The sequence below is a fragment of the Cyrtonyx montezumae genome, unplaced genomic scaffold, assembly GCF_038088225.1.
Source record: "Cyrtonyx montezumae isolate F1298 unplaced genomic scaffold, pur_monq_1.0 scaffold_1, whole genome shotgun sequence".
NCBI lineage: Eukaryota > Metazoa > Chordata > Aves > Galliformes > Odontophoridae > Cyrtonyx > Cyrtonyx montezumae.
Genome location: NW_027071825.1, coordinates 19,612,518 through 19,624,118, shown reverse-complemented (window position 1 = coordinate 19,624,118; position 11,601 = coordinate 19,612,518). Strand labels below are relative to the sequence as shown.

The window sequence follows — 11,601 nt, the reverse complement described above, 5'->3', positions numbered from 1 at the left end:
GCCCGCCCGCGCCGTGCCCGAGGCGGGGCGGCCAACAGCTACGCGCCTTCCGCGCACGCGCGGAGGCGGCCGCGGTGGAAGGCCGCGTCTTTCACAGCGGCCAATGGGAACCGGGGCGGGGCGCGCCGGGCGTGAGGGGAGCGGCGGGCGGGGAAGGGGAGCCGGGAATGGCGCGTTTCTGCCGCTGACGCCGTTATGAAAGGTGACGCGAAGCACCGCCGCTGCTCACAGCCCGCGCGTGAGTAGGCTGCCTCCATCCGCTACGCATTAGCGGTGAGAAATAAACCGAGTACCCGTGGGCGCGCAGGGCGATGGGCGTGCGGGGAGCTGAGCGCCTTTCCTGACACAGCTGCATCGCGTTACCGCTTTCGGCTCCGGTTACCGGGGGCTCCTGTGCTGCGCTGCAGCTAAAAGCAGCAGTGACAGTTACCTGGCACGGCGCTGCCTTCTCCTCTTCCAGCGCTTTTGGCGCCTGCACGTCTTTGTCCCCATGTCCCCATAGCAGCACAGAGCAGATGGAAGCACAAACAAGCTGCTCCCTTTCCAGTGCATTAAGCTATGGCACAGATACAACTGATGCAGAACAAGGTGACTTACCTTATGAAGGAGATGTAAGAACAGCCCGTGAGTACCCGCATAAATTGAATTACTGTACTTGTATCAAAAAAATTTCTGGTATCTTAAACTCCCCCTGTTCTGGAGATAGCAAAAATGCATCAGCAAATTGTGACATTCATGCACAACCTGAAAGTGTGTTGGACTGCAACACAGGTACCCGAGGAACAATGGGCATTTCAGCCAGAACACCTGGAAGGGAAGCAACCTTTATGAAGGAACTACCTGCTGGTGAAGCAGGCCCTGGGAATCCTCTGCCTCACTCAGAGATGCCCAATGTCCTTTGGCGTCATTTTTCTGAGGGAGAGTTAACAGGCACGTGGCAGTTGATTGAATGTGAGACTATACCAGAAACATCCCTGACTGAAAGCACTGACGAAACCACAAACAGACTTGAAACTTCTGAACATGTCAGAGGCATTTTAACAGGTCAACAGCAGGCTGCCAAGTTCGAAGAGCACCTCTTGGAAAGGCTCAAAGTAGTGAACACTGGAGGGAAAAGTCAGAATTTGCTATGTGAAAATAAATCTGTTTCAGAAACCTCTGCTTCCACTACTGCTAAGCATGGGTGCAGACAAGAAAATTCACAGCTGATTAACGAGTACAAAGATACACATATCCTTCAAAACACAGAAGAATGGAGATGTGTGTTTAAGAAATCACTTCCATCTCATCAACTCATACAGGAACAAGGTGAAATTCAGAGACATCAGGAAGACAATAATGAAGTTACTTCAGAAATGAAAGCACCAGAAATGAGTGAAAATCATAAATCAGTTCCCACCATTGAAAGAACAGCCTCCTTCCCTACATTGCTAAAGCAACCAATGACTACCAACAGCATTCTAGAAAATCAGAATTGTTTTGATTCCATTGAAGTAGCAAATCCAAAAGAAATGAGTGTTCCAGTGCTAAAGGTAATTGAGATGCTTAAGTTTAAGAAGTTTAGAATTTCTTAAAACAAAAGTGGAATGTTTATCATAAAAGGATATTGTGTTAAGTGAACTCTTAATGTAAGTAGTTCACACAGGCCCTGAACAGTTGTCAGTGAGCATACCACTTCAGTCAGTGATCACTGTCACAAAGTTCTGTGGGATAGAACTCCCGTGGAGCTTTCGTTACCAAATTAATGATGCTCTGGTGTGTTATTTCTGATGGCAAAGCATCCAGCAAGTCATTATGAAATTCACTACAAGCAGTTATTTCCAGTATTAGATGAAAGTGTTCTAATTCACTAACAGCTGTGTAAATGGGATTTTTTTTCCTAAAACGTTTTCAATCCTGTGCCTGTACTTGTGTTAAAGACTTAGTAACACTCTTCAGCTATTTAGGCCAGCATGCACTGACAGATCAGGTTTTTTTCTGATGTTTTCTTCTATAACTAGATGTGTCTTAAAGCAAACATTAGGATTTCATTACAGTAGTTAACTTCCTGTTAAGATTTGTTAGTAATTAGATAATCACTTCTTAATGCCATGCCCTGTCACTGAGTTCACTCAAGGAGACACAGAGATGCTTAAGTCCTTTCCTAGGCTTATCTCTTCATAAATTGCTCAAGACGGAACAATTTCTAAAAGTTCTCCCTACCGATATATAAGATGCAAACACTGAAATCAGAGTCATATTGACCTTCTGAGACATCATCATCAGATAAAATCCTCTCCAGAAGCCTTTCCTTATTTCTGAGGCTCTGAATAATCACCAGAACTGTTTTGTCACTTTTTTAATGTACTTCCTGTTTACCCAAATAGTCTAAGTACAGATCTTTGTAACCTTGAGTTGGCATATTTCAGTATTTACACAATGAGATACTGCACAAACTAAAACCAAAGCAAGGTATATGGTGCAGTTATAATAAACTTTCATTAACAAAAAGTTGTCCTATACATTTCTGAACTCTGTACTGTCCAGAGCATTCTATATGTTTTTTCTCTAACCAAAGATCTCATTTTGACAGATACTTCCTCAGTCAGGTTCTCCAAATCCAGGACTTGTTTACTCAGGAGACACTGGGACATCCACTGAAGCCCTTACAGTAGAGACTTCTGTCCTTCTACAATCTACGCATGGTTTGTCTGAACCAAATACATGCAAATAACTAATTTATTTCAAGTAATTCAACAGCACTTCTGGGCAGGAAGTCCAACTAATACATTTTCTCTCGCATTATATAGGATTGCCATGTGGGACAACAGCATCAGCACTCCCAGCAATAGGTGCAGTAGAGGAACGCTGTCTAAATCCTTCTAATTTACTGCCTGAAATAACACAAGGAGAGAAGATGTCTCAAATGCTAAAGGAACAGACAGATCAACTAAAAATGAAAGTAATTAAGAGCTGTTTCAGTATCTATTTTGCACTGATTCTTAAGTTTTATAGCAACTTGATATGTTTGTTTATAAAATCAATTTATATTATATCATTTTCTCTTGAAGGTGGAAGACTGCTCTAAACATAAGACTGAAGGGACATTCCTCTTACAAAACAATTATCAGGTAAAATAACGTATTTACCTAAAGCATACTTGAGTTGGCTAACAGACTTAAAGTTTTCTGGCAATATACTCAATGCTTTTTTTTTTTCCAGACATTTAAAAGTGATCTTGCTCCAAATCTCAGGTTTAAACTGAGTTTAAGAAGCAAAAATGAAAGAGCTCAGTAAGTGGCTCAGTTCTTAAATGTAAGGATTACAATTTGAAGCTATGTAGTGAAAGGCCTTAAATTAGCATAGAAGACATGAATTTGACTTGTAGGGTAGTGTGTCTGAAGTGCCATTTAGTATTTTACTTTTAAATACCCAGTACACTGTGCTGCTTGGTTAAGTATAAAAGAAAGATGCAATTCAGAGCAGCAGCAAGCTTCTTACTAATATCACTGACATTATCTGTCTAACATAGCATAAGCAGATGTTACTATGTCTTGCTAATGGTAACATTTATTATTGAACTTTCTCTTATTTGTGAAGGCATTAAATCAATTGAAAAGATACCTTGATGCCTTGGAAAGGAATTATTTAACTGCTAGAGAGGAGCACCGTAATTTACAGCTGCAGTACTATAATGACACACCTATCAACATTGGAGAATTTGATCCTGAAAGGTTTGAAGATAAGTGCTAAGTACTTCATTAGTATATCTTCTGTACTTTGAAGCATCTAACCACTATTTATCTATTAACACTTTCCAGAGGTGAAAACATTATCTTAATTTTACATGGGGTAAGCCAGAAGTTATTTGGCCAAAATTCATCTCATGCTTTACATACCCTTGTTAAAATAAGGACATCCATTTGAATAATTCAGGCATTTAGAAGGGTCTCAGTGAATTCCATTTCTTCTCTCTACCAATTGTTTTCTGCAATGGCAAATGTGGTTATCATAGTAAGATACAGAAGTTTCACTAGCTGTGTATTGTGGTTTTAGAAAGGTGGAAGGGGAAATATTTAGACTGGGCATGCTGCTTGAGGACATCCAAGAACAAGAACAAGCTGATGGCAGCAAATGCAGATCGTCTCCTTCACTTACTTCCTGTGAATCTGCCCATTCATCATATTCCCTTTGGGAGGTAACAGAGCTACAGCATTTAAAGACTGCATTATTTCATTTTACTGAAGAAAATCAGTGTGGTTATTGCATGTTCTTCTCTAACACTTGGAAAAGCATGATGCTTTTGGATAGCATGTTACTTCAGGAAGTTTTAATGTGTGAAATTGTAAGTTTTCACTAATTGTAACAAAAACTTAAGTATAAACATAGCTACACTGAATAATTAAGTACTAGCTTCAAAAGCATTCATTTTGGAATAAGTAAATGAGCAACTATTTTAAGTCATACAAAGCTTTCTGGTTTTGCAAATTCATCATTATAATTCAGCTGGAAAAAAGATTACTTGATGCAAGATTCTTGAACTGCAGAGTTGCTAGAAGACTATAAATACATTCTGCTACAGAAAATGGAGCTGTTAAATATAGTAATATTTTGTCATGGATCATAAATGCATAGGAAAAAAAACGTGATTCGTTCTCCACAGATTAAAAGACAGATACCTCCAATATGCCTTCACATTCTAATGACTTTTAGAAGTCATTCTTCTCTGAATCTCAAGGAAGAAAGAATTAGAAAATGCTAGCTGGTACAGGTCATCTCCTTGCAATGCTCTGACTGCAAAATGCTGTCCCGTGGTTTACTTTGTACAGAGCTCAGCAGTTTCAAGTATTACTGATTCTCCTGAAGAAAATGCATTTCGTTCCAAGAACAATGATGGAGAGAATACAAGCCAGACAAGCTGCATAATCTCAAAGAAAAATGCTCACTTTTCTTTAAAATGCAGGAAGTGCAATCTTTGTATTCGCACGTAAGTATAAAACTCACACAACTACCAGAATGAGTACAGAAAGTTGGGATGCCTGAAAGGGTCTTTCTGTCAGAATGTATTCTTTAACAAAAAGTCATTATTTTGTGATTATTTTTTAAATTTAAGCTTCTACTTGCCACCTTTTCAGATCTGTGAGAACAATAAGAGTTCCTTCTATAAGTAAACCTGTTTTCTTCCCAGTTAAGTGGTCAAACATTAATACATTGGTAAGGCTCATCATAAAGGTTTAAGATTGAATTGAAATATCATTCTGTTTTTATGCTCAAAGAAATAACATCCAGGAAAGGATTCCATATCCAACTGGAATACATCCAATCTTCATTCAAGGAAAACCAACTGATCCAACTGATTTATCGGATACAAATCTGAGTAAGTAGCAACAAGACAACAAGATCAGAACTGTGTTTATACCTTCTATTTAGCCTTGTTAAGCAATCCACTCCTGTCACACCTGAGCACCATGAAAATTATTTTGGAATTTCAACAGATGTTACTGCTTAGCATAGTACAAGAGACTAAGAATAAAAGAGAGACTACAGAGGAGAGCACATGAAATCTACTTAGCCAGTTTGGAGGTCTTAGGGGCAGACAAGCTATAAAGGAATGAGCAGTGAAATATGAGTAGTTTTACATTTGGATAGAATCATACAACAGTTTGCCACTGAGAACATCTTACCTCCATCCTTCTCATCCATCTTCCACACTGAAAGCTCAGCTGGACAGTGTCCTGAGCTACATGCTGCTTTGAGGACAGATTGGACCAGATGATCTCCAAAAATACTTTCCAAAGGCAATTTCTGTATAATTCTAATCCATCTTTTAGATGTTTTCACATATTACTACTAACATTTTCAAAAGCACCATGCTGGTCTGCAAGTTGTGCTTTAATAGTGCTTTTTCTCCTTACTACGTGCATTTATTTCATATGCTAAAAGGAGATTCCAAACTTGGAAATATTAACATGAAATGTCTCAATATCCACTTTCAATTTTGGGATTCAACTTTTTTATTCTGCATGAAAACCAAAGAAGGTTTTCCTGAGCCTCTGTTCCACTTAGGATGGAAACAGAAGACTGGATGCATTCTCCTTCCTTAGTCCAGCTCCTAATGACATAATTTCACCTCACCCAAACTCCCCCTGGCCACTTGAAGTAATTATTAAGCTCTCAAATCACATAAGATCCCAGTTAATGGAGATTCTTTAAGAATCTTTAGGCATTTGTTTCTCTTAGAGCAACTTTATTTTTCCCCTGCAGAATACTCTGAAGCTGTTAATATCTAACAACCTAGAGCAGTAGTTGGAAGTGTCCTAGATTTAAATATACATGGTTTGTTTATGCTTTGGGCCTACCTTTCATCCTTGATTTCTCACTGTGTCCTTTCATTTCAGTGTAATACACTGGGGCTACTGTTCTTTGTGCTGATTTGTTTAGTATCTAAAACAGGTACTGTATCCTCTCAGCTTCTGTCATGTTCTTAGTCTGCCTTGTTCCTTTAACACTTCAACATTGAGCCATTTGAACTTCCAGAGTAAAAACCTAAGGATGGAAGAGGGGAGAAATGTTTTTTTTTTTTTTTTTTTTTTTTTTTTTACAGTTCTGGGACTGGAAACAACAGTAAAATCTGCATTTGAGGCTTACAATTAGAGCTGAAAGCCAACAGCTGTCAAACAACTTTCCTGTAAAATAGATGGAAAAAATACTTCAAACTGCAGTATCGTTAACAGACTGCAAAGGGCTCACATTATTTAGCTAATGTGATATAATGACTTAGGCACACAAGCAAAAATTTCTAGCATTTCAGATCTTTTTAATGTATTTTTGGGATTTTAGGCAGTGAATCAGAAGATATCTTGGCCTATCATTCTTATGGTTCACAAAGTGATGAATTAACGAAATGTGAAAGCTACAAAATATTCCATACAAGACAACAGAGAGAAAGAAAAGGTATAATGATTTCAAAAATACCAAAATCTACACAAAGTTTTCTTCTTTATGTAGCTCTGATTTTCCAATGATGTGTTTGTTTGCTTTCAGGATTTAAATGCAGATACCCCAGAGAAAGGCAAAATCAGTTTAAACTCCAGAATTACAAAGAATCTGTTCAGTCTTGTGTTCTATGCAGAAATAAAAACTCTGGTTCAGCTTGTAAGTATGATGCATTATTGAAATCATTTTAAATAACGAGCCAGATTTGAGAGCAAAAAGCTGTATGTATCAGGCTAAAGTTAATTTAGTATGAGAAAACCCTAGCATTTAAGGTAAACAGCAGATGGGAACAGAACCTGCAGTGAAATTAGCAAATCCAACATTTGCACATCTACCTGAGTTGAATTCCCTGTGCGTGACAGCTACCACCTCCTCTATTGTTTTTGAGAGGTCCCATATTTCACTCTGAAAATATTATCTGCAGTTTTCCAGTGCCACATAGAACATTAAAATTGGCCATTATTATGCCAATCTTTTCATCACTAGCTGTTACTGTACACACTATAAACAAGTATTAAAAGGAAATAGCAGCTCCGCACTGTGTGACAGGCAACAAAGACAAGGACACTCATTTTTAAAAAAGCACTGAGCATGTAGCTTTTGAAGTCACATCTCAAACTCTTCTTTGTACTGTAGCAAGAAATTGAAGGCAAAACAGTTTGAAGTTTTCAACATTGGGTAAAAAGTTCAAGTTAACTATGTCTCTGTTTAGACAAAAAACACTACATGAAAGTGGCACTTAATAATTATTAGGAGTGAGATTATGAGTCACTATGCAACACTTTCCTCTTGGAGTCTCTCAGTGTATGAAATGCAACAAATCTACACACTAAACTCAACCCAAAAAGGGAACCCAAAGGAATATTTTGGTCTCATTTACATAAACTCTTAACATTCCAAATCTTATTCAATAGTGATGTGAAATTGAGTTTTATGCTAAACAGAGAAAGATGTTAAATGAATATAAAATTTATTCTCTGCTTTTGTCTTTACGCATGGTTTCAATGTTCTAAGCATATTCACAGAAGAGAACGCCCAGTCAGGATGCTCAAACAAATGAACAGCACCCTGAACTCATAAATGGACCTTCTGAAAGGTAAGCTACAACAGCTGACTGTGTGCATGCAGCACAAATGCCATTATTAAAGATTCAGCACTGAAAAAAAAAATCGTATCATAAGCAGGGGCAATGCTTTATCTTTTGCAGAGCATGCTATGCATTAGAACTTCACTCATTAATGAAAATACTTACCATATGAGCAAATCTGAAATACTTCAGTATTTCTTCAGTCTTTGTAATTTAATGATAAAGCTTCAGCCTGATTCAGCTGACATGGATACTTCTCCATCTCAAGAAAAAGTAACTGTATTATATAACCACATTGCCATTCACAGATCCCTAAAACAATACAAAACCTCTACAAATGTTTTTAATTCCTGCTTTTAATTATCGTTAACAAAATTATTCATAGAACCTGAAAAATAAAATGGATTCTTAACCACAGCACATACTACACAAACAGAACACTGGCTCTGTGACCGTAATTTTTGATAGCTGTACCACATAACGGTAATCTCCTGCAAGCATTGTAGCTGCATTTGAGAATCAGTGGCATAGACTTCTCAGAGAAGGATACAGCACTAAGAAAGTGATGTTATGAGAGATTTTTTCTTGACTGCATTCTGGACTGTTTGTCTTACTGCAAACAGATAATCAAAATACAGATGATTGTAATTTTCTGTAAATTCACTTGCAAATACAGGTTATCAAATTCACCAATTTCACAGTTTAAAAATACCTTGGCTGATCAAGTTGTGTATTTGACTATGTATTACATTTAGACAAGATCTTGAAGCTGATGGGACTTGCTATTCACGTAACAGTGATCAAATTATCCTTTCACATTAAAGCTTACCCAACAAGAATTCTGCCCGAAGGAAATCTGCAATCAACATCAGAAACAGAAATGCCAAGGACTTCAACATAAACGTAAGACTTGAAAGTGAAAGTTAATAACCTTACTGCTAATCTCAACAAATGTATATCCACACATCACGGCAATGTTGAACACCTCCTTTCTTAGGGCACTGATTATTCCAATCTAAGTTTGTCCAGTCCATAATGGGAGAGGATGAAATGAAAAGTTACACACCTGAAATTTTTCTTACCACTTCAAAATCACATATGATTTATTACATTCACATAAAGCTCAGTATAAGGTATAGCTCTTGATCTTAGGTGAATACAGGAAACCATCTAAGTATTACTATACTGCATAAGTAGCAAGTAGTATTATACTCTTAATATGTTCTACATTGTGCAATTCTTGCTTACATATGAGAAACACAATGGCTTTAAGCCTTCCTTACTTTTCCTCCATTACAAGAGCTTCTTGTCCTGTAATTTCATTTAAACACTGCAGGATTATGCAAAGAAATAACACTTCAACTTAAATCCTTGAGCAGCTTACAAAATATGTTTGTTTTTTGTTTGTTTTTTTACTTAACATATATTCAGGGTAGGCCAGTTGAAAATGCTACAGAGAACCTTAATTACACAGCACTTCCTATTCTATACCTATGGAAACAATTGCATTCAGCAAGGCTGTATTCTGCTGTTTCAAACAGATTTTAACTTCTACTCTGGATCATGCAATACAGACAGCAAACAATTTGAAGAAAGAAACAGAAAGAATGGTGCAAGCAATTTCAGAAGATCTAGCTAAAGCTAGAAGAAAACAGCTTTAACTATCTATAGTTAAAGTTGCTACTCTGGGTTGGTTTTGTTGTTTTAGTTAATACTAAATTGCAAACATCTCTACAAATATAAAATGATAACAACCAGAAAACTCAGCTGCCTTTAGTTCTTCGACTGTCAGTACTAACTGGTACTGCTATTCCACATGTTTATACTCAGCATCCTAACTGAGAAATGAATTGCTTATTCTATTGAAGTCACTGATACATTGGCTGGCCTACTACTGCTCACAACTGCCTTCTCTGAATATTCACTGAGATTCCATTTAAGGTAGCTTGATAAAAACTGTCCTGTCAAGCAAGGTTAGCTTTTATAATTTTGATTTCCTTCTGCCCACAAAGTGCAGAATTGATTTCATTCACTCTTGCATACATTTTCATTTCACACTTTATAAGTAGCTGCTTGAGCACAACAGCAAATAGAAGCAGGTTCTGCACCTGTAAGGAGAATGCAAGTATATCAAGTAAGCTAAAGCATATAATTATTTGTAGAGCTCCCTACACTGAGAATGTTTAAGAAACATCCTTGCATGTCTCAGTAACTGAGTAATGCCATCTGTTGTCTGTACATTTCTAAGTTACACTGTTGCTTCACAGTGATGTCCTTACTTTGTCTGATACATCTCACTGAGATTTCTAGCTGATGATGTAGGCTACAGGACTTTTTAAACTGTAGAAATACAGCAGGCCAAGAACAGTGACCTGTTCTTTTTATTCTGAAATCCATTTACCAAAGCTATTACAAGCAAGCAGACTGTTAACAGCTGTGTACGTGTAATCAGAGTTGCTATCCACTGAAACAAATCCAAAATACATCACAGAATCATTTGAGTTAGAAGGGACCTTAAAGGATCACATAGTCCAACTCCCCTGTGAGTAACAGGGCACCTACAGCTCCATCAGGTTGCTCAGTACTCAGAACAGCCTGACCAAAAGACAGCATCCACCACCTCTGAGGGCAACCTGCTCCAATGCTTCACTACCACGCTGTAAGGAACCTTTGTTATATCCAGTGTAAATCCCCCCTTTTTTAGTTTCAAACCATCTCCCCCTGTCCTGTCACAACAGACTCTGCTAAAGGATCTGTCCCCTTCTTTCTTCTGGCCTCCCGTTACATACTGAAAGGCCGCAGCCAGGCCTCTCTCTTCTCCAGGCTGAACAGCTTCAACTCTCTCAACCTGACTTGCCCTCACCTGGGCAAAGCATAAATGGTGAATAGGGAGACTTAGTTCAGCATTTCACACTGATATTTCTTCAACTCTACACAGTAAATAAATGTCAAAACCATGGATTTTACACAACTTGCCCTATTTAAGGACCAAAACAACATTTTGATATTATTTTGTTCTGTATTTATTGCCTTTAAATTACACAATTTGTATAAATCATAAAACTGCTTTAAAGGAGGGGAAAGAAAACGAACAGTCTACAACTTTCAATTGACTCTGAATGAACTTACCAGGCAAAGACATTCCCCTTAACTCACTAGTTAGCCTGAGGACAACAAAACACATCTTTCTGCAAAACCAGAATTTACATTTTCTCCAGGCTGTAAGGATATTAAAACCTGAGTAATCTCTTAGGTTACATTATGACATTTATCTGAGTCCACATCTGACAAATTAGTATAACAGTGCAAGACAGTACAATATTATCCCCTTAAAAGGTTATTAAATTTGCACTTAAATAACTTAAGACAAAACTAAACTTAGCAGTATTGCAGAATTAATACAATTTATTTGATCCTCTTCAACACAAACTGATATTTATACACAAAAAGAACAGTACATTCTCTGATCAGATCGGGTTTTGATGATAGTTTGGTCTTTTCTTTATTAAAGCATCAAGTCCTGCTGAAGACTAACCAAC

At 37.7% G+C, this 11,601-nt stretch overlaps 1 protein-coding gene across 1 annotated transcript; it reads left to right on the top strand.

The window, feature by feature from the left end:
• The first annotated feature begins 515 nt into the window (after positions 1–515).
• On the top strand, positions 516–9,965 carry AKNAD1 (AKNA domain containing 1). The gene is made up of 13 exons (XM_065745719.1): positions 516–1,532; positions 2,573–2,699; positions 2,790–2,941; positions 3,051–3,110; positions 3,580–3,713; positions 4,036–4,177; positions 4,809–4,966; positions 5,256–5,356; positions 6,820–6,933; positions 7,024–7,134; positions 7,990–8,071; positions 8,887–8,965; positions 9,604–9,965. The coding sequence occupies exons 1-13, from the start codon at positions 516–518 to the stop codon at positions 9,721–9,723; spliced, it is 2,397 nt and encodes a 798-aa protein (XP_065601791.1). The 3' UTR covers positions 9,724–9,965.
• Positions 9,966–11,601: the final 1,636 nt, after the last annotated feature.